This window comes from Grus americana, chromosome 1, assembly GCF_028858705.1.
Source record: "Grus americana isolate bGruAme1 chromosome 1, bGruAme1.mat, whole genome shotgun sequence".
Classification (NCBI taxonomy): domain Eukaryota; kingdom Metazoa; phylum Chordata; class Aves; order Gruiformes; family Gruidae; genus Grus; species Grus americana.
In genome coordinates, this window is record NC_072852.1 from 218,748,383 (window position 1) to 218,769,709 (window position 21,327).

Below are 21,327 nucleotides of genomic sequence, written 5' to 3' on the forward strand. Positions count from 1 at the left end.
CACCGGCGCCGCACAAAGCCTTAGCGCGGCAACGGGATGCTGAGAGGAGCCCCGTCCCTTCTCCGGGCTGTCCCCGGCCCCACCAAACCCGTGCCAAACCCGTGCCAAACCTGCGCCAAACCCGTGCCAAACCTGCACCAAACCCCCACCATACCTGCGCCAAACCCCCACCAAACCCGCATCAAACCTGCGCCAAACCTGTGCCATACCCCCACCAAACCCGTGCCAAACCCGTGCCACACCACCGCTGCCGGCAGGGCCGAGCCCGGTCGCCTGGGCAAGCCGTGGGGCCGGGATACCCTGCCCTCCCACCCAGGTGTGGGTGGGCACCCGAGCCGGGGCAGGAGGCGTCCCCGGGCCATGCCGGCTCCTCGCGGCACTGCCGGCCACCCTGGCGCACGCCTTGTTTTGGGTTTGCCAAAGACTTTTTTAGACCTGCTAAATAGGAGCCGGAGGATTTCCTGGTGCCGTAAGCAGGCCGACCATGAAACGCGCCTGTCAGAGTCACGTTTTCTCTGACTCAGGCAGACCTGACCCCTCCGGCCAGCGCTCGCGGTTTCGGCAGCGGCGACGGTCGAGAGGCTGCTGCTCCCACCGAACGCAGGCAAAGTTGCGCGGCACGGCCGGGTTCATCCTCCTCCCGGCGCTAACCGGGCACAGCCGAACCCGGCAGACCCCCGCGGTGGCATGAGGTCCCGGCTGGCAGCGGGGTTCACCCGGCGGCCCCCACGCCTCCAGACGCGGGCATCCCGGCACTGCCGCAGGGATCCGGCTGCGCTGCCGCTTCCCCGGCACCTCCCGGCACAGCTCGGCTTTGCTTCAGGCCGCGAGACCCGCGCGTCCATCTCCTGCCGAGGAAGGAGCGGCGGGGGGGTCCCCGGGGCCGGCCGCCCCCCACGACTCCTTGCCGGCAGCACCAGAGAAACCAGCGGCACCGCGGCCCTGCCCGCCGGTCCCAGCAGCACAAAAATCCCTGACGCAGCATAAAACGCGAGGGGCCACGCGCACGCAGAGCGGCCCTTTCCCTCTTCCACCTCCACAGCTAAAAAACCCCCAGAACCCCACACCCATTTACTATTAAAAATAGCCAAGTGACGGCGCCGGGTGACATCGCTGTCACAGGACGTCCGGTGCTGCCTGCACAGGCAGGCTTGTCCCCCCGCACGGTCCCTGCCCGCAACGTGCGTCTTGCCGAGGCAAAACCCTGCGGAGGGGCAGAGGGAAAGGCGGTGGCACCGGCTGGCGGGGGGGTCCCACGCGTGTCCCCTCCCGGCAGGAGCCAAGGAGTCACCGCGAGCGTCGCCCACTGCCACGGGTGACGGCAGCCCCAGCTCTGCGCCGGCTGCGGCGGGACAGACCCACCTCCGGCAGCCAGGAATTTGGGGTGGCAGGGGGTGGGCACGTTCCCCTGAGCTCCCCCCCCCCCAGGCGCAGGGTGCAGCCTCGCCGGGAGGAGGAGTGTGCCGCGGTGTCACCGGTGCCGCCGCCGGTTCTGCTTTTGCCCCGAGTGGGAAGCGGATGGGTTTGTGCCGTGCTGACGGTGCGGGACACCTCTCCCCGTGCCCCCCGGCACCGGCCCTGCGCGGCTCCGACGGACGAGCTGCACCCGCCGGGCGCTCACCTCCGCTCGCCGCCAGCGCCGCGCACGTGCCGGCGGAGCGCCGGGGCGGCCATCGGGCCTCGCTGCTGCTCGCCGGGGCTGGGGACCGGGGACAAAGCTCCCGGCGGGTGCCCGGCACGCCGGGCTGGCAGCTCACCGGCGCTCTCCGGCCCTTCGCCCTCGCCCGGTCAATCATTCATCAGGACCTCGTGGGGTTCCCTCCTGCGGTCATCGATCATTTAACCTCTGCCCGAAAACAGACGAGAAAATTCCAGAAACGAGACCAACCCGCAGAGCCGCCGTAACCCAGCCGGCTGCCGGGGACGGGGGGGTGGGGGGTGTCCCCCCAGCCCTGGCCCCCGCCGTCCCTTTCGGCACTCAAATCCTCGCCGCGCTTACCCACCGCATTCCTCCCCGGGATTAGGCAACTCCGCCGGGGCGGTTTTGTAAGAGACTTAGCAGCCGTAAGAGCGGCGTGACGAGGGGCCGGCCGGGGCGGCAAACTGCCCCCGGAACCGGGGCAGGGACGGGCAGCTGCCTGCGAACCGGGAGCACGAGCCGGGATGCCGAAACACCCGCCGCCAGCCCTGTCCCAAAGCCACGCTGCCCTCCGTCTTCCCGTGCCGGGGATGGAGGAGCTGGGGGCGAGCGGGGACGGTCCCCGTGGTCCCCACTGTCCGTACGAGGGGCTCGGCCGTCCGCTCTGCTCTAACAGGGGCAGGGTCCCGCAGCCGCCCCGTCCTCTCCGGCCCCGCTCGGATGCGCCCAGCTTAGCGGGGGGGTTCCGGACACCCTTTTTCCCCGGCCAGCTGCACGCAAACCCCGGGGAGAGCTGAGCACCGCGCTGGGCTCCGGGCGCTCAGCTCCGCCGGGACCCTCTCCCCACCCGCTCCCATCAGAGCCGGGGGGACGCCCTGCGCCCCACCTCCCTTTCCCAAGCGGAGCTCAGCAAACACCCCGCCGGGCCCCCCCGCTTTGCAGCCACCCCACCCCCAGGCCTTGCCCCGGCTTTGCTCGCCGGCGGTGCCGGATGGCGCATCGGCCGTGGCACGGCACCGAGCGACGCTGGGTGTGCACGAGCGGCCCCGGCACGCACCACCATGAGCCAGTCGCTCCGTTTAAGGGTCCCCTGACCCCGCGCACCGCAGCTTCCCTGCCCGAGGGTCCGGCAAACACCCCGTCCTTCGCCCACCGCGCCCCACTGCTGCTGTGGGGGCCGCGGGTTTCCCATCCTACAAACCGGAGGCGAAGGGCTACGGGCAGCGGGAGCCGCGCACGGCGGTAATGAGGCCCAGGCTCATTAGATTAACGAGCTGCGTGTGTGACAGGAAGGGCGGTGGGCTCTGACTGGGGGTGGCAGACAAGCACGCTGCCTTCGCCGGCTATGGCAAAACCGTGACCACCGCAGAGGCAACCGCGCGCAGCCCCCCCCTGCATCCCGGCAGCCCCGCGGCACCCAGCTAAATCATCGTTACCCCTAACGAGGCGCCAGGGAGTCAAGCGCTTTGACCAGGGCCGGCCGGTGCGTCAGCGGCAGAGCCGCACCAAGCAGCTCCGGCGACAGCCGGGTTCGCACCGCCCGTGTGCCCGCTCTAATTCCCATCCCGACCCCTCCTCCAGCGCCGGCAAGCCGGCAGGCAGAGCAGGCAAACCCTGCCTGCGCCACGGCGGTCCCCTTCCCCAGGCCCTCCGGCTCGTTAACCAAGGAGAGCTAATTAAAGCGGGCGAAGCACGGTACCTTGGCTCAGCCGCGGTGGGTGGCCGGGGCGAGGTGGCCGGCGTGCCCGCAGCCCATACCCGGCTCCCCGGCCGGCGCGGTGGAGGCTTGCGGAGGGGTCTCTGCCCGCCCGGGCACTTCCTCAAACGCCGCCTCGGCGATCGGGAACTTGCCGAAAAGCTGAGACAAGCGTTACGAGCCCCGCGCACGGGGGGACGTGTTGCAATAACCGCCGCTCGCTCGGAGCTCGCTGCCACGCCGCAAGAGCCCTCCGGCCCCGGCGAACCCCATGGTATCTCAGCACGGCAGAGAACCGCCAACCGCAGCCACCATGGCAGAGGAAGAAGCCGGAGCCCGGTGCCGGAGAAGCCCCGGCTGACGGCGGGATGGGGCAGGGCCTTCGGCAAGAGAGGAAGGAAGAAACGGGGAGGGTGGTCCCCGGAAAGCTGCGTGGCGCGGCACGGCTCCCTGGCACTGCGGCAGGGACCAGGGCACCGAGCGTGGGGTGCCCTGGGGCCGGCGGGACAAGCCGAGCCCCGGCCACCGGCGAGGAAGGGACGAGCGGCCGGGTGGCTGCCGTGTCCCCGCCAGCGCGGGAGGGCAGCGAGCCCTCACCCACGGGGGTCCCGGTGGGCACCGGGGACACGGATCCAGGTCACGGGGGGCCCGTGGGAGCGGGGACGGCCACCGGTGGGAAGGGGGTTACTCGGCCGCCACGCTCCCGGCTGCATCGGGCAACCAGCCTCGCAGCGGGGTGATTCGTACCCCTTCTGCCTACGATAAGGGTCCTCGGCCGGGACCGGGGCCGCGCGGCAGGGGGCCGATGTCCCCAACGTCCCTGCGGACACGGGGACGGAGCGGCCTGGCAGAGCAGCCCAGGACAGACTTGCCTGGTGCTGCCGCAGCCGCCGCCGCTCTCGGCCGGGAATCGAAAGCACCGCATCCTCGCACCGAAACTCGCCGAGACGAATCCTCGGGGAGCAGAAAAGCAGAAGCGCGGTCCCAGGATCGTAGCGAACCTCGGCTCCCAGCAGCACCGCACCCCACAGACCTCCCACCCAAACCGCTCCGGCGCTTCTCCTCGGCAGGGTCCCATCAGTTCAGCAGCTGCAAAGGTCTCACTTTGGGAACACGAAGCCGTTTCATTCTCAAAATCTCACGGTGGAGCACAGGCCAATAAATACAGCATGCAAATAATATTCAAACGCACCAGGCCCCAGGCAGCATTCAGAAATCAAGTTAAATCTTGCAAAGTCATCAAAATCTAGGGGTGGAAAAGGTTCTTCAGAGCCTCTTCCTGCTGCCAGCGATTCAAATCTCAAAGTGCTTCATGTCGAAGCAGCCGGGCCGGTACCCCGGCCTCGCCGCGGGCTGCGCGTGTTGCTTTGCAGCTCCTGCACCCCCCGCCTGTCCCCCAGGCTGCCAGGCTCTCTGCGGTGGGAACTGCCCGAAGGCAGCTCTGCGGGGCGTGCATGGCGGTGCGGGGCGTGCACGGAGGTGAGGGGTGTGCAGGGCGTGCATGGCGGTGCGGGGTGTGCAGGGCGTGCATGGTGGTGCAGGGCGTGCATGGCGGTGAGGGGCGTGCATGGCGGTGAGGGGCGTGCATGGAGGTGAGGGGTGTGCAGGGCGTGCATGGCGGTGCGGGGCGTGCACGGAGGTGAGGGGTGTGCATGGAGGTGAGGGGCGTGCATGGAGGTGAGGGGCGTGCATGGAGGTGAGGGGTGTGCATGGAGGTGAGGGGCGTGCATGGAGGTGCAGGGGGTGCACGGCGGTGAGGGGCGTGCACGGAGGTGAGGGGCGTGCATGGAGGTGAGGGGCGTGCATGATGGTGCGGGGCGTGCATGATGGTGCGGGGCGTGCATGGCGGTGCAGGGGGTGCATGGTGGCGAGGGGTGTGCATGGCGGTGAGGGGCGTGCATGGTTGCATGGGGTGTGCATGGCCAGTTGGAGTGTGCACAGTAGTGCAAGGTGTGCACAGTAGTGCAAGGTGCACACGGCAGTGCAGGATGCGCATGGCGACGTGGGGTTTGCATGACCGACCGGGGTGTGCACGGCGGTGAGGGGTGTGCACGGGGTGTGCAAGGTGTGCATGGCCTATCGGGGTGCGCATCGTCGGTCGGGGGGGGTTTGGGGTGCGCGTGGCCGGTCGGGGTGCGCACAGCAGATCAGGCTGCGCACGGGCGTGCGGGGAGCGTGCGGCAGCTGGGGGTGTGCACCGGTGTGCGGCAGCAGCGCAGCGGCTGGGCCGTGCCGGGGGGGGGGACAGGGCAGCAGGAGAGCGAGCCGTGAGCCAAGCCCACCCCATCCCCGGGCAAATCCACCACAAAAGGGGCAAATCTGCCAAAAAAAGGGCAAATCCGCCAAAAAAAGGGGCAAATGCACCTGACAAGTGCTGTCGCTGCCCCGCTGAGCCCCGACCGGGACGCTCCCAGCTCCTGACACACTTTCTAGAAGCCGCCTGCAAAATAGGTCAGGACACCGGACCGCACGTGCACGGCCCCCCCACGCCAGCCCCACCAGCCACGGGGCCGTCCCCCAGCTCCCAGGGCGCAGCGATGCCGGTGGGGGGGGGAACACACGACCCTGCCAAAACACGGGGCGCGGGGGTCACGGCACCCCCTTCCTCCGTGGGAATCGTCCGGGGCAGCCGGCACGCAGCACCGAAACTGTGCCGGCCGCTGTTTCACCGTCCCCGGAGTGGGAAGTGAAAGTCTTTTTGGTGAAGGGCTTGACCGCTCCAGCTGCAGCGAGGCGGGGGGGGAGGGCCCTTTGCCGGTCCCCCCCTTCCTCCTCGGGGTGCAACGGGCACCCGCGGCGCAGACCCAGCTCACCCCCGGGGTCACCCAAACCCCTCTGCCTGGAAAGAGCCGGCTCAGCGGGGTGCAGCAGCACCCCCACCGCACGCACAGACACCCCCCCCCAAACCCCCCCCCCCCGGCAGCCCGGCTGCACCGTGCCAGGGCCACCCGCCGTGCACCCCTGCCCACCGCAGCACCACCCGGCAGGATGCGGCCACGCAGCTCGTGGATGCAACCGGCGGGGACCGCGGGTCCCCCCAACCGCAGGCACCCGCTCCCCCCTTTGCAAAAAGCTTTCCGCACAGCTGGTCCCCCCCCCGCCATCACCTGCGGATTTGGGGTGTCCAAGCACCGCCCCGGCCGCTCGCGGGGTGCCCCAGACCAGGGCAGCATCTCCTGCCTGTACCGCCGGGCCGGCAGCGTGGGCAGGAGGAGGAGGAGGAGGAAGGCCGTGCCGGGCTGGGGGGCACGGTGACACTTTCTAACCTGCCCCGGGAAGCCCCGAATTATTTTTAGACTATTTTTTTTCCCCTCAAGCGTGACGTTCGTGCCGTGCCGCAGGCAGCAAAGCAGGCAGGGAGACAGGCAGCGACCCCCCCTGCCCCGGGGTCACCCCCTGCCAGATTTCACCGGCTCGGCACGCTCCCGACCGACCGGGTCACGTCCATCTGCAAACCCTCCCAGAGCGCTAACGCCAAACCTCGCCGCGGGGCCCTGCCGCGGAACACGCGCCGCAGCCACCCGAAGCCCCCGCCGCGCGGTGACGGCACCCACAGCCCTCCCGAGCTGATGGAACGGGACTCCATTTGCTGCGGGGGGGGCAGACGTGTGGCGCGGGACGAGGATAAAAGCACTCGGTACGCACCGCATCCTGCCTGGCTTTGGGATGGGGCCGGCTGTGCCAGGAGAAGAGCCGGGAGGTGCCGGCACGGAGCAGCATCGCTCCCCGCTCCCCCCAGAGCCCCCCCAGAGCCCCCCCAGCCCCCGGGGCTCACCCCCCTGCTGGGATTTCTGGGCGCAGATGGCCTGGTTCGGCAGGGGGTTGGGGGGTGGGGGGCGCGCAGGGATGCAAAAAATCCGATATCGCTAGAAACGTCCTCATCCCGGGTGTCCGGCTGCTTCCCGCAGCAGCTCAGCCCCGAGAGCCGCCGCGGAGGGGGGCACCCCAGGAAACAGCCTTCACCCCCGCACCGATCCCGGCACCCCAGTGGGACCACCGGTGGGAACGTGGCCCCCCAGCCCGTGCCGCCAAAGCCTGGGTTTTAGGGGCGAACACGGCAAATTAAAACTGCAGCCCCTGCAGCGGTGCCGAAGCCCCGTGGACCCCCCCCGGAGCGAGGGACCCCCCCCCCACCGTGCAGGCACGGCCCCCAGCCCCGCACCCCTGAGCATCGTCCGGATGGCGCCGGGGACGCAGCGGCAGCAAAGCGACGCGAGGAACCGAACTGGCTCGCCGATACCAGAGGACGAAGCAACGACCGTCCCGGTTGCAGCCACGCGGCGCTGGCAGCCGGTGCCGAGCAATTCTTCAGACCTCGCCGGACGTACTGGGACGCCGTGAGGAGGAGGAGGAGGAGGAGGAAGGTGAGAGAAACCCGCCGGGGGCATTGCCCGGCGTTCGGGCGCTGTTGGCGGCGATGGGCGCCGCACGGGCGCTGCTGGCAGGGATCCTGGCAGCCCCGGTAGAGCCGCAGCTGCCGGCGTTGTTTGGCCGGGAATTGGGACGCGCCGAGCCGACTCTCGAACAGAAATCTGCCAGCCGGGCCGGGGGTCCCGCTCTCCCCGGCTTCACCCCTCTGCCACCGGCCCCCCCCGGCATCCCCGGGCACGTCCCTCGGCAACAGGACCCCCGGCGAGCACGGGGGCGACGGCTAATGCTGCACCTTGCCGCCCCGCTGTCGGCAGAGCCTGGGCCCCCAGGAGACTGGGGTTGAGCTGGGTTATACTGGGGTTGAGCTGGGGGCTGCTGGGGGGGGAGCTGAGGTGTGCTGGGGGGAGCTGGAGCACACTGGGGTTGAGCTGGGGAATACTGGGGTGGAGCTGGGATGCGCCGGGGTGCATCAGCCGGGGGGGGTGGGTACAGCCCTGCTGTAGCTGAGCAATTTGGGAGCAGCCAGCGCCCCCCCACCCCGCACCCCCAGCAGCTCACGGTCCCCCCGGTGCCCCCACTGCACCGCGCGGCCCGGAGAAGCGGGTGCCCCAGCAGCGCGTGGGGTAGCGCGGGACAAGCATCACCCCCCCACAGCTGAGGAGGTGGGGGGGGGGTGTCCCCCCCAAGGCTGGCTTTGCACCCCCAGGTCCCCCGGCATTGCCCCCCACCCCGGGCAGAGCCGCAGAGCACCGAGTACCTCTGTTCGGCAGCAGCCGGGGCTCCGCGGAAGATGCCGAGACCCCTCCCGGGGCGGGGGCGGGCAGGGCCCCCCCAGCCAGGCACGGCAGCAGCCCTGCCAGGCCTGAGCTTGTTCCCGCACGGAGGTTTGGCCGCCTCATGGAAACGGGAGCCGAGGGGAAAACCACAGGGACTTTCCCAAAAAAAAAAAAAAAAAAAAAAAAAATTGGGGTGGGGGGGGGGGGGGGGTTTACCTCCCCGCTCAGTTCCCAAAGCCTCGGCGAGGGGAAAAAATGAAGCGGGACAGTTTGGGGACGCGGGGGGAGACGTGAGGTTCGCCGCGGTCGCCCCACATGGCTCCCCACGGCGGGGGCTGCGAGCCGGCCCGGGCGCGTTGGGCTTGGGCTGCCCAGACAATGCTCCTTTCATCCCGCAGAGCAGCCCGCGGACGGGGACACGCTGGCTGCCCGCTCCCGGGGCGGGGGGGGACACACACGGTCCCCGCAGTTTCGGCCCCTCGCCCACGCGAGGCCGTGCCCCGTGCAAGGAGGGGCCGGGCGCAGCAGCACCCGCCGGCCGATGTGTCGGGCTCAGCCCCGCGTTTAGGGGACGATGCTCTGCGGGAGCTCAGCCTGTGGGGCCGGTGTCTGGCAACCCCCCCAAAAAAGCGCCTCTGCTGCCTGCATCCCCCTGCTCACAGCATCCCCCCGCTCCCCAAAGCCATCGCATCCCCCCCCTCGCAGCATCCCCCCACTCCCCAGAGATGTCACATCCCCCCCCTCGTAGCATCCCCCCACTCACAGCATCCCCCCGCTCCCCAAAGCCATCACATCCCCCCCCCTCGCAGCATCCCCCCGCTCCCCAGAGATGTCACATCCCCCCCCAGCATCCCCCCACTCACAGCATCCCCCCGCTCCCCAGAGATGTCACATCACCCCGCTTGCAGCATCCTGGCTCCCCAAAGCCATCACATCCCCCCCCCCGTAGCATCCCCCCACTCACAGCATCCCCCCGCTCCCCAAAGCCATCGCACCCCCCCCCCCCGCAGCATCCCCGCCCCCCAGGCGCTCAGCGCCGTCGCTGCAGGCTCCCCCAAGCCGTCAGCAGAAGACGAGGGTGCTGTGGCCTTCCCCAGGCGGTGGGGTCACACGGACCGCAGGGCACCCCGAGTCCCCCAGGGGACCGGCAGCTGTGCAGGGGGGTCACCCCGGTGAAGCCGAAGCCTCGCACACCTCCCCGACAGCGTTTAGGGGGTCACCAACGTCCCCCCAGCCAGCGGCAGGACAGAACCAGCCCAGCACCACAGGGAACCCCCCGGCGCAGCCCTCCCGTACCCGGCAGAGCCACGTCCTCCACCTGCGCTGCCGATCGCCCCCATCCTACCTGAGCCCCCCGACACCCCCCCGGGCACGCAGCTCCCTCGGCACCCCAGGTGTTCCGCCGCATCCTCCGCTCCCCTACGGAGCCGGTTCTTCTCGCAGGCCCCCCGACGCCGAGGCTCTGGCAGCACCCCCAACACGCCAAAGACCTAAGAACCCCCCCGCGAGGGGTTTTGCCCCGTTATCTGCCCCCACCGCGCAGCCCCCCCGGGGCCGGAGCCGTCCGCAGCGTGGTCCTGGCTCCGGTTTTGCTCCGTTATCGCCCCGCACGGGGGTGGAGCGGTGGCCGGCTTCCCTTGTTAATTGGGTCCTATTTTTAATTCAGGTTCGGGAGAGGTGCGGGGGAGGATGAGGAGGATGCAGCAGATCGAAATTAACGGGCGGAATCGGAAGCGAGTCCCCGGTGCCCAGCCCGGTCCCACGTGCGACGGCACGGTGCGACGGCAGCACGAGGTCACGCCTGGCGCTGGGGTGTGCCGGCTGCGCGCCGGGAACGTCGCATCGGCTTGGCCCACCGGCACGCTGCGGCCAGCCGGGCCCCGCCGCTGTGCCGGGGTGCAGGGGGGGCTGCGCTGGCCGTAACCGCGTGCACCGGCAGCTTTGCACGGGGCTGCACCCCACGAGGAGCGGGGGGGTCCCAGGGCTGAGCCTGCTGTGGCCGGGGTCCACACAGAGCCACGCTCCTCTGGGGGTGCCAGCCTGTCCCCCCGATGGAGCATCCCCTCTGACCCCCCCCCCGGTGCTCCAGGCACCCCAACACCTCGCAGACCCCAAACCCCTCTCTGCACCCCAAAACCAACCCCCCAGCCTGGCAGATCCACTCCCGCACCAGGGGCGGGGGGGGGGGGACGACCCGCGGTCGGTGTCGTGTGTGTCCCCCCCCCCGCAGCGCCGGGACTGGCTGCGCCCCCGGAGCGGTGCCCCCCCCCAACCCCCCCCCCCCCCCCCCCCCCCCCGCTCCGGCCGGTGCCCAAAGTTTGCGGAGAAGCAGCGGGGGGGGGGGGGGGGGGCAGGGCCGGTGACCCCCCCCCCCGGGCAGCCGGGGGCCGCCGCCGTGTGTCCCCCCCCCCCGCTCCCCGGACTGACCTGGCCGGGCGGCTGCGGGCTCCGGCGGCGGCTGCGGGCTGGGCACGGGGTGGGGGGGGGAGCTGGGGCGGGGGGGGGGGGAGGGAAAAACCCTTCCCAGAATTAAATAAATAAACCCGGAGCTGCCCTCGCAGAGCCCGGCCCCGGCCGCCCGCCCGCTGGGCCCCCCCGCTCCCCAGCGCCCCCCCCCCCCCCCGTGCAGCCCACAGCTGGGGGGGGGGGGGGGGCAGCACGGGGGGGGCCCCGGCTGGGGGGTTCGGTGCACACATCAAGGGGGGGCTGGGGGGGGATGAAGGCCCCCGGGACACCCCGAGCTCCAGCCTCCCGCTGCAGCGGAGCGCGGGGCCGTCGGACACCCCCCCCCCCCATTTTAAGGCGTTTCAGCCCCCCCCGTAGTGATGGAGAGAGGCTGGAGAAGGGGGGATGCACCCCCAGACAGAGCCCCCCACCCCCCAGCCCCCCGCCCGGGGACTCCTCTCCCAGAGGGGGTTTTTGGGTTTTTTTTTTAAGGGGGGGGCTGTGCCCCAGTTGGGGTGTTCGACAGGCGGTACTGGTGGTACTGGTCTGGCTGGGGCAAAACGCGCTGCAGGGGGGAGCAGCCTTGTCCCTAATTAGTGCCCAGCGCTAATTGGGTTTCGGGGTTTCTCTGGCACCCTCTGGTGGCATCGCCACCGCCGACAGCCCCCCCCGGGGGTCCCCCCCGAGCCAAAGCCCACCGGGATCAGCCCAGGGACCCCACAACCGGGAGTGGGACCCAGCAGCACCCCCCACGGCAGGGCACCCCCGGGACACCCCCCTCCCCCCCCAAAGCTGGGGCCAGGGGGGGCTCCCAGGGCACCGAGGCAGGACAGAGAGGCCGTGTCACCCCCCCACACCGGATTTCTTTCTTTTATTCCTAAATAATCAGCTCCGGTATAAGGTACAAAATCTCCGTCCCCCCCTCGCCGCCCCCGGCAAAGGAGGGGGGGCAGGAGCGCGGCCCAGGAGCAGCTCCAAAACCCCGATTCAAGGCCTCTAATTCTAGCGTAGAAAGTGTTCGGACACCGAGCTCGGGGCCCCTCGCCTGGAAAGGGGGGGGCCAGGAGCCCCCAGAGACACCCCCCCAACACATCTGAAGATATCTGAGATGCTGGGAGCCCCCCGGGACCCCCAGAATGTATGGAGGTGCCAGGAGCCCCCCCCCAAGATGCTTGAAGATGCTGGGAGCCCCCAGAGAGCCTCCAGCATGCATGGAGGTACCAGGAGCCCCCCAACATGCACGAAGGTGCCAGGACCCCCCTAAGCCCCCCCCGTACGCCTGGAGATGCCAGGAGCCCCCCAAAGACGCCTTTGCAGGCCGGGAGGTGCGGGCAGACCCCCCAGCCCCCCCCCAGCCCTGGGGTCCGCTCGGGGCGGGGGTCCCGCGGGAGGAAGGCAGTTCTGTCAGACCCCAACAGAGGAGACGGGGGGGAGGGACAGGGGAGCAGAGGGGGTGTGGGGAAGGGGTGCGGGGGTGCCCCCAGGGCTGGGGAGCAGGAACAGGGCCCCCCCCTTTCCTCTGCTCCCCCCCTCCCCGGGCCAAGAGCTGAAGGGCACTTTGGGTTTACAACCGATGGGGACGACGTCGGCGTCCCGCGATGGCTGCGAAGGGACCGGGCACCCCCCGACCTCCCACCCTGGGGGGTGTGGGGGGGGGTGGCGGCCCCCGGCCGGGGGGAGCCCAGCACGGCCCCGCTGTCCCCAGGCAGGGGGGTGGCAGCAGGGGGGCGTCCCCCCCTCCCCGTGCCAGAAGCGTGGGTGCACGTGCACGCGCGTGCAAGAGAGAGACACAAACTGCATTGGGGGGGGGGGGGGGCAACGGGGACAGAACGGCCCCGGGGGGTGTCGGGGTGCGTGCGGGGGGGTCAGTTAACGCTGTCCTCGTCGCTGGCCTCGCCGCGGTCGTCTTTGGTCTCGGCCAGGGAGCTCTCGTCGATGTTCTCCAGGGAGTCGGCGTGCTGGAGGGACAGCTCGGAGAGCGGCAGGGGGGGCAGGCGGCTCTGCTCGGGGAACAGCCAGGGCTTGAAGTGCGGGTCGTGCTTCTGCTTCCACTCCGGGTACTTCAGGCAAGCCTTGTACATCTTCTTCATCGCCTGGGAGGAAGGCTGGGTTGGAGCTGAGCCGGGCAGGGGGACCCTTTGCCCCCCCCCCCCCCCCCCCGGTGCGACCCGCTCACCTTGGGGGCCAGGAACTGCGAGGATTTGTTCACCACCCACTTCGGCAGGGAACCTGCAGAGACAAGAGGAGCCGGGCTGGGACCGGCACCCCCGGCACCCCCGGCACAGCCAGGACCCCTGGCACGGCAGCCCCCCGCCCCCCTGTCACCCTCCTCGGGGACACCCGTCTGCAGAGGGGACAGCGGGGGGGGGGACGGTCCAGGGGAATCGGGGTTTGACCCAAACTGCTGCCTCGGCTTCTCGCCGTGTTCAAAAAAAAAAGCGATTTCAGCATTTTGGCCGCCCCTTCCACCCCAGAGAAGAACTATTGCAAGAGAACAGGCCCAAAATGTTTCCTCCCAGCATTGCTCCAGCGCTCCCGGTCTGGCTCCGGCTGCATCCCGAGATGCTCCCTGCTGCCTCCCTGCCCATTGCTGCCTGCTGCTGCCTGTCTCTGAGCCCCCCCCGAGCCCCCGAGCCCCTCCCGGCTCCAAAAAACTCCCACCCGATTTATTAACCTCGGCCGACCCGTGAGGACAGACCCCCAACCGGAGGGCGACCGTCCCCGAGGGACGAGGACGGGACCGGGGTGGGCTGAACCCTGGGGCGCGGGGGTCCCCCCCGTACCTTTGGGGTCCACCTGTGCCAGGTAGGTGATGGTGCAGCTCTTGGCTCCCGTCCCCTCGATCAGGTAGCCCGTCTGGATGGAGACCGCTCGCACCATGTCCTTCCGGGGGGGGTACTTCTGCAGGGGGGACAGCGCGGGGGGCACAGGGACGCGGCGGGGGTGGGACAGGGTGCAGGCAAGCACCGACTGCAGGCAGGGCTGCCCCGACCCCCACAGCCCCCCCACCGCCTCCGGCCTCCTCCCGAGCTCTGAGCGACCCACGGGGCAAACCCAGCCCCGTCCCGGCGCGGGTGACACCCCAGACCCCCCCCCCCCCCGACCCCCCCCGGCACTCACGGGGTGCTTGACGGAGTAGTTCATGATGATGTAGTCGGTGCCCATGGGCAGCCAGGAGCGGAGCGTGATGACGTCCCGGTTCTTCAGGGGCTTGGGGCACCTCCCTGGGGACAGCAGCCGTGGGGGACGAGGGTGAACCCACTCCCCCCCCCAGCACAGGCATCCCCCCAGGGGTCCAAGCCCGCCCCCCAAATCCCTCCTGTCCCGGTACCCGGGCTCCCCGCAGCGATGCCCGGGCACCACGGGCACCCCGGCGCCCACCAGCCCCACGGCCGCTGAACCCACGGCCACAACGGCCCCGGGGCTCGGTTCCCCTCCGGGACCCCCCGGCCCCCTCCTCACAGGCGTAGTAGCCCACGTCGGAGTTGACGGTCAGCTTCCCGATGTCGAAGGTCTCGATGACGTTGGTGTCCCACTTTTTCCGATACTCGATGTCATGCAGCACGTCGTAGAGCGTCTCCGCCGGCACGTCCTTGCACTCCATCCTGCACTGCAGGGGTGGGCGGGTGAGAAACCACCCCGGGCCAGAGGGCTCCCCAAAACACAAGGCAACCATCCCACCCCCCCCCAGAGGAGCTGGATCCCAGTCTGGCCCAGTCCAGTCCAGTTTGTCACCCAGGGCCATCTTGAACCCTGGGCACACGGGGCCAGCTACACCCCGAGGCAGCACGGAGCTGAGCCCTGGATGCTGGGGGGTCTTTCGGGGGGGGGGCACCCTCCCACCTCACCTCTTCCCCCCATCACTGCCCCCCCCCCCAGCAGCATCCCTGCACGGGGCACTGGCGGTGCCGGGGGGGGGGACTGGCGTGCAGGGCCATGGGGCAGCGAGCATCGTGCCGGGGGGGCCGGAGCGGGGAGCAGCCCCCCAGGTTGGGAGCAGCTCCAGTAACCATGGCAGCCAAATCCTCCGGAAGAGAAGGAAAGAAAGGAGAAGCTGCGGTCCTCCCCCGGCAACGGGGATGCCAGCCGGCAACGGGGACGTCATCCGGCAACGGGGATGCCACCCGGGCAAGGGCCGCCGGAGCCGTGGGGCGGTGCAGGCAACCGTGCAGCGAGCGCAGCACGACTGCTGCTTGCAGGGCCAAATCCTCCACCCACAGAGCCCGTCCCTGCCCCACAGAGCCTGTTCCTGCCCCACAGAGCCCGTCCCTGCCCCACGGAGCCCGTCCCTGCCCCACAGAGCCTGTTCCTGCCCCACAGAGCCCGTCCCTGCCCCACGGAGCCTGTTCCCAACCCCACGGAGCCTGTCGCTGCCCCACGGAGCCTGTCCCCAACCCCACAGAGCTTGTCCCTGCCCCACAGAGCCTGTCCCCAACCCCATGGAGCCCATCCCTGCCCCATGGAGCCCGTCCCTGCCCCACGGAGCCTGTCTGCAACCCCACAGAGCTTGTCCCTGCCCCATGGAGCCTGTCCCCAACCCCACAGAGCCCATCCCTGCCCCACAGAGCCCGTCCCTGCCCCACGGAGCCCATCCCCCCCGTGCCTTGCACTACAACCCCGCCGCGTGAGCCCCCGTTCGGCCGAGCACCCGTGGGGCCTTGCCAGGCGGTTTCACGGAGCGCAGCCCCGGCCGACGTCCTCGGGGACCCCCGCTCCCACCCACAACCGGGCCCCGCTGCCGGCACCGTGCCTGCGCCGGGCTGGGTGCGGGGTCGGGCGCTGCCGCCGATCCCGTTTATTCCCAAAGCGGCGAGGCAGGTCGGCCGAGCTGTGCCCACGCAGGCAGGACCGGCCGGGTGACTCAGGACCTGCCTGCGCTGCCTGCAGCCCGGGGGTGACTCACGTCCCCAGGGGGGCTCGGAGGGCTCGGAGGGCTCTTTCTGGGGGACGAGAGGGGACGGTGCCGGCCGGGAAGCGCCCAGAGCACCGCACACCCCAGCCCTGAGTCAATATTGACTCTGACGTGAACGGGGCGAGGAGGAGGAGGAGGAAGCAAGAGCGAGAGCAGGGAGACGAAGGCGACGGGTGCAAGGGGCCGCCCGAGCCAGCTCTGCCCCGACGCCCTCCCCGCCCCGGAGATTTTGCAGGGAGGGGGCTCACAGGGGCAGCTCTGGGCCCGCACCGGTACGGCCGGCACCAGAAGTCACCGGGGCACGAGGGCACGAGGGGACGGCCGACGGCGTGCCGGGCTGTGGGACGAGAGCGGAGGGGGGGACCCCCCCGGACCCCCCCCTCTGCCTGGGGGGCTGCGGCCACCTCGGGGGGAACCTCGCAGAGGCCACGCAGGTGGTTGGGGACTGAGGGGACCCCCAGGATGGAGAAAAACTCCCTCCAGGGTCACCTCAACCCCCCGCCCCGCATCCTCGGGGGGGCCGACACCGGCACCAAGCCCTGGCTTTGCCGCCGGCGTCCCCTCCGGCCCGGAGCGCGCTTCCCCGGTGGTGCACGGTGCAGGCAGCGCCGGCGGCCATGGGGGTCATTAATTAAAGAGAAGATCTCCCCCGTGGCCCGGATGTGCGGCGCGATCGCTAACGACCGGGCGCCGCGTCTCAAGGTGACCTGATGAATAAGTGACGAGCGGGAGCCGCGGTCCGCACAGGGGCGGCCAGCGCCTGCGTCCCCGGCAAAGCCCGGCGAAGCTCCGGCCCCCTCCCGGTGTTTCCCATGGGATGGCTCCTTCCCAGGGGCAGCGTCTCCCCCGGGGCTGGGGGTCCACAGGCACCGGCTCGCTGCTCCGGTGGGGTGGGGAGGGGGGTCCCGGCCGGGGTCCCCCACCCCGCAGCCATCTCGGGCACCATGACGGTGAACGGGCAGCCCCCGGGCCACCAAATCCCGCGCGTCCCAGGGATGAATCGGCCCCGGGTCGTGTCGGGTCCCGGTGGCCCAAAGCTGTTCCCAGACTCCAGAGAACAGGTTGGACGAGAGCCGCATCCCTAATGGCGGGCGGGGGGGACGGGAGGGGGGGGGGCAGCCGCCTCAACGCAGGGCGAGACCTTCGGGTTTCGTTTAATTACAAAGCAGCGGCAGGAGCGAGGAAGCCAGCGAGCAAACAGCGAGGAAAACAGCTCTGGGAGGCGGCGGGCGCCGGGCAGCCCCCAGCCCCCTTCCCGGGGAGCCGTGGTGTGGGGGGGGGGGGGGCGAACGCCCCGGCTTGGTGCCGCCGGGCCACGTCAGTGACGCCACGTGTGCCGGGGCACCTGCCCGTGCCGACGGCCGGCGGGAAATCCGGCGGGAACATCCTGTCCCAGGCAGGGGGTGCTGGGTCTGGGTGCTGCTGGGGACCGGGGGCAGGGGGGGGCACAGGGACCATCGGTCCCCCCCATGGCCCCCGATACCTGCCCGGGGCAGCCCGGTGCTGCTCAGCACACGCATGGCACCGAGCAGGGAATCTCCAAGCAGGATCTGGCCAGGAGGGTGCTGGACCCGGAGCAGCTTGGGGGGAGCAGGGCTGGGTGCCGGGGGGTTTGCAGAGCCCCGCGGGGCGGCTCGCTGCCGGGGGGAGAGGAGCGGGCACGGGGAGCAAAGGTGCCCGAGGGACGGCGTGGGGTTCAGCTGAGGGGGGCTCCTCGTGGGGTTCAGCTGAGCAGCCCCCCGAGCCCAGGCTCACCCCGGCACAGAGAGCGAAGCACCGGGCTGCCCTGGCCCTGGGGGGCTGCCCCGGCTCGGGGGTGTCGTCGGGTGCCAACCGCCCCACATGGGAACGCGCCGTGCCAGCCCGGGCCGGGACATCCTGGTGCGTGCCGGGAGCTGGTTCCCTGCCACGCCGACCGCCGCAGGCAGACGTGGCACAGCGGGATTGTCGGGGCGGGCAGGGGATGGGCAGGGGACGGGCAGAGAGTGCCCCCCCCGCACTGTGCCCCCCCTACCGCGTGCTCACACCCACGCAATCCCACCGGATTTGGCACCCCAATCCCACCGGAGATGTTTCGGGATGCAGCAACGCCCCAAGAGCGAGCAGCAGGGCTGGGGGGCGCGGGGGGTTCGGCGGGGGGGCCGGGACACGGTGACCCACGGGGCCGTGCACATGCCAGGGAGGTGCCCAGACCCCCGGGGACGGGTGCCCCACGTCCCGCTGGCCACGTGTCCCGGCACGGGGTCGGGCTCACGCCTCTGTGGGTGGGGGGTGGGGAGCAGCACCAGGGACCCCCCCAGACCCCAGGGACCGTCCCCCCCTCCCAGGACTCGCTCCTACGGCATTGCGGCCACGGGGGCACGGCGTGGGCCCGTCCCCGGGTCACCGCAGCCCCGATACACAAACACGGCCGCGGCTCCGGCAGCCGGCTGGCGCCGGGGAGCAAACAGAGGCAACTCCCCGGCGGGCGCAGGCGCGGCGAGAACCGGGCACAGCCGGTGCTCCTGCCACCGCCACCGCCGCCACCCCAGGGACAGGTTTCCCCGGCGCTGCCGGCGCTGCTTGTTTGCGCGGTTGCTGCAGAGCGGCGTGAGAGCAGGCCGCGCCGCCGCCAACGCCACCGCCTCCGCCACTGACCCCGCCGGGCTGCCACCGTCCCTGCTGGGCCGCCACCGGTCGCTGCCGGGCCTCGGCACAGCGGAGACGAGGGCAATATAACCCGCTGCACCGGGGAAAGCTCTGCGGAGGTGCTGGCAAGGACGGGGCCGCCGGCCAACCCTGCAGAGAGCCAGCCAGAGGCTCCAGCGTGGCACGGTGGCCCGCGGCCACCGGCAGCCCCAGCCTGATGCCGCTCCTGTCCCAAGTTTTCCCTTTGATTCCTGGTGTCCGGTCCCCGCTTTGCCAGAGGGACGAGCCGGGACGTGCCCATGGGCCCCTGGGACCCCCCGCCACCCCCTCCAGGCACACTCAGCACCGCAGCCCTGCTCTTCGCCGCGCACCAGGACCTCGCTCCCCGGTTTTTAGGGTGAAGGGATCCCACCCGGCAGCCTGGTTTCCCCCGGCAAAGCTCACCCGATCGGCCGCGGGCGGCACGCCGGCCCCACGGACGCTCAGACCCGCCTGTGCCAGCCCGGCAAACCGGCACCAGGGAGGGAAGGGACCCCCCCGGGGGATGCAGCGGGGACCCAGAGAGCCCCGGGAACTTCGGTCTGCGTCGGGGGAGAGGGGGCTGCAGGGCGCTGCGGGGCGAGGGGACAGCCCGGACGGGGACAGCGCGGGTGGGGACACGGGGTGAGGACGGAGCAGGGCTGGCAGCGGAGGGGCGGGCCGGTGCCCAGCAGGCCCCGAGGAGCCCCCAGCCCCGGCCACATCTCCTCAGTGCAGCGAGCGCCAGGGGGGGACGGGCAGCACTGAGGCCCCACGGTCCCACAGCCCCGGGGGTCCCTGTTTGAGCCCCCAGTCATCCCTGTACACCCCCTTTGTCCCCAGGGGTCCCCCCCTGTCCCCGCTCACCCCCAGCACCCCACTTGTCCTTGGGTCCCTCTTTGCAATAGGGTGCCAGCTCGCCCCAGGGTGCTGCATCACCCCAGGGTCCCCACTAACCCCTGGGGTCCCCGCTCACCCCAGGGTGCTGCATCACCCCAAAGTCCCTGCTTGCCACAGGACTCCTGCTTGCACCCACGGTCCCTGCTCACCCCAGGGTGCTGGATCACCCCCGTGTCCTTGCTTTCCCCCAGGGTGCTGGCTCCCAGGTCCCCGTTGGCCCTAGGGTCCCCATTAACTCCTGGGGTCCCCGCTCACCCTCAGGGTCCCTCTTCACCCCAGGGTGCTGGTTCACCCCCCCCAGTCCCCACTTGCCACAGGGTCCCCACTAACCGCTGGGGTCCCCGCTCACCCCAGGGTGCTGCATCGCCCCAGGGTCCCCACTTGCCACAGGATTCCTGCTTGCACCCACGGTCCCTGCTCACCCCAGGGTGCTCGCTCACCCTTGAGTCCCCGCTCGCCGCGGGGTCCCCGCTCGCTCACCCCAGGCTGCCACATCGTCTGGGGGTGCTGCATCGCCCCGGGGGTGCCACATCGCCCTGGGGGTGCCACATCGCCCCGGGGGTGCCGCATCGTCCGGGGGTGCCGCACCGCCCCGGGGTCCCCGCTTGCCTCCAGGTGTCCCCCCCCCCGAGGATCCTTCTCACCCCCATCCCCCCTGCCCCACCGCCACCCCCGGGGGTCCGCGCTCCCTCCGTGCCGCCGGGTCCCGGCTCCCCCCGGTGCAGGTGCCCGGTGCCCGGTGCCCGGTGCCCGGTGCCCGGTGCGGGCTCACCTTGATCTTGTGGAGGGAGCGCTCGGGCTCCAGCAGCTGGACCCAGACGGCCACCCCCGCCTTGCTGTAGGTCAGGCTCCAGCCGCGCTCCGACTCGCACTCCGCCCGGAACGCCCCGAAGTCCCGGTCGTCGGGGATCTGCACGGTGTCGCGACCCGACATGGCCCCGGGACGCACCCCACCCACCCGCCCCCCGCGGACACCCCCCACGGACACCCCCCCACGCACCCCCGTGCCGGTGCCGCGGGTCGCGGCAGCCCTACGGCGGCATTCCCGGGGCGCGGCGCCGCCCGGTGCGCGGTGCGCGATGGGCCGGGGCGGGGCCGGGGCGGGCACCGGGGGCGGGGAGAGCCGGGGGGGGGCACCCGGGAGAGCCCGGGGATGGGGGGAGCACCGGGGATGGGGGGAGCGGGGGGGGCACCCGGGAGAGCCCGGGGATGGGGGGAGCCCGGGGATGGGGGGGGCACCCGGGAGAGCCCGGGGATGGGGGGAGCCCGGGGATGGGGGGGGGGGGCACCCGGGAGAGCCCGGGGATGGGGGGAGCACGGGGGATGGGGGGGGCACCGGGGATGGGGGGAGCGGGGGGGGCACCCGGGAGAGCCCAGGGGTGGGGGGAGCCCGGTGGGCGGGGAGAGCCCGGAGGGGGGCAGCGGGGGGAGCCCGGGTATGGGGGGGAGTGGGGGAGCACCGGGGAGACCCCGGATGGGGGGGGATGTGGGGGGGGTACCGGGGGGAGCCCGGGGATGGGGGGAGAGGGGGGGCACCGGGGAGAGCCCGGGGATGGGGGGAGCCCGGCGGGGGGGAAGCCGAGGGGGAACCGGGAGCACCGGGGGTGGGACCGAGAGCACCGGGTGGGGGGAGAGCCCCGGGGGGGGCGACAGGTGCACACAGCTGCTGCGGTGGCACAAACACCCCCTGCCCTTGCACACCCCCTGTGCACACCCCCTGCGCACCCAGCCTGCCTGTGCACGCACCAGGTGCACGCACTGCCTGCACGTGCACACGCGCCCCGTGCCTTTACACACACTTCCCTGCCTGCCCACGGGTGCACACACGTGTCCCTGCCTGCACACACGCACACAGGTGCACGCACATGGGTGCACACGTATGTCCCTGCCTGCACACACACACAGAGGTGCACGCACATGGGTGCACACGTGTCCCTGCCTG

The 21,327-nt window shown here is 71.3% G+C and overlaps 2 protein-coding genes across 10 annotated transcripts in view; both read right to left on the reverse strand.

Moving 5' to 3' along the window:
• ARAP1 (ArfGAP with RhoGAP domain, ankyrin repeat and PH domain 1) overlaps positions 1–9,843 on the reverse strand; it is a 50,680-nt gene extending 40,837 nt beyond the window's left edge. For 3 of the 7 annotated variants that reach the window (XR_008574180.1, XR_008574181.1, XM_054804290.1), the window contains exon 1: positions 3,339–3,925. The gene's annotated coding sequence lies outside the window, so the exon portion shown is untranslated. Of the gene's footprint in view, positions 1–3,338; positions 3,929–6,442; positions 6,582–9,827 lie in introns of those variants that run through there. The other 4 variants (XM_054804343.1, XM_054804281.1, XM_054804327.1 and 1 more) reach the window with 4 other exon arrangements.
• A 1,938-nt stretch (positions 9,844–11,781) lies between these two features.
• On the reverse strand, positions 11,782–20,450 carry STARD10 (StAR related lipid transfer domain containing 10). 3 transcript variants are annotated; one of them, XM_054813208.1, is made up of 6 exons: positions 20,158–20,450; positions 14,390–14,537; positions 14,048–14,151; positions 13,711–13,828; positions 13,104–13,156; positions 11,782–13,020 (listed from the first exon to the last, which is right to left on the reverse strand). In XM_054813208.1, the coding sequence occupies exons 1-6, from the start codon at positions 20,317–20,319 to the stop codon at positions 12,793–12,795; spliced, it is 813 nt and encodes a 270-aa protein (XP_054669183.1). In that variant the 5' UTR covers positions 20,320–20,450; the 3' UTR covers positions 11,782–12,792. The 3 variants fall into 3 exon arrangements, with proteins under 3 accessions (XP_054669183.1, XP_054669182.1, XP_054669184.1); XM_054813207.1 differs by having other exon boundaries at positions 11,782–13,032; positions 20,158–20,348; XM_054813209.1 differs by having other exon boundaries at positions 11,782–13,032; positions 14,390–14,532; positions 20,158–20,297.
• Between the last annotated feature and the right edge of the window lie 877 nt (positions 20,451–21,327).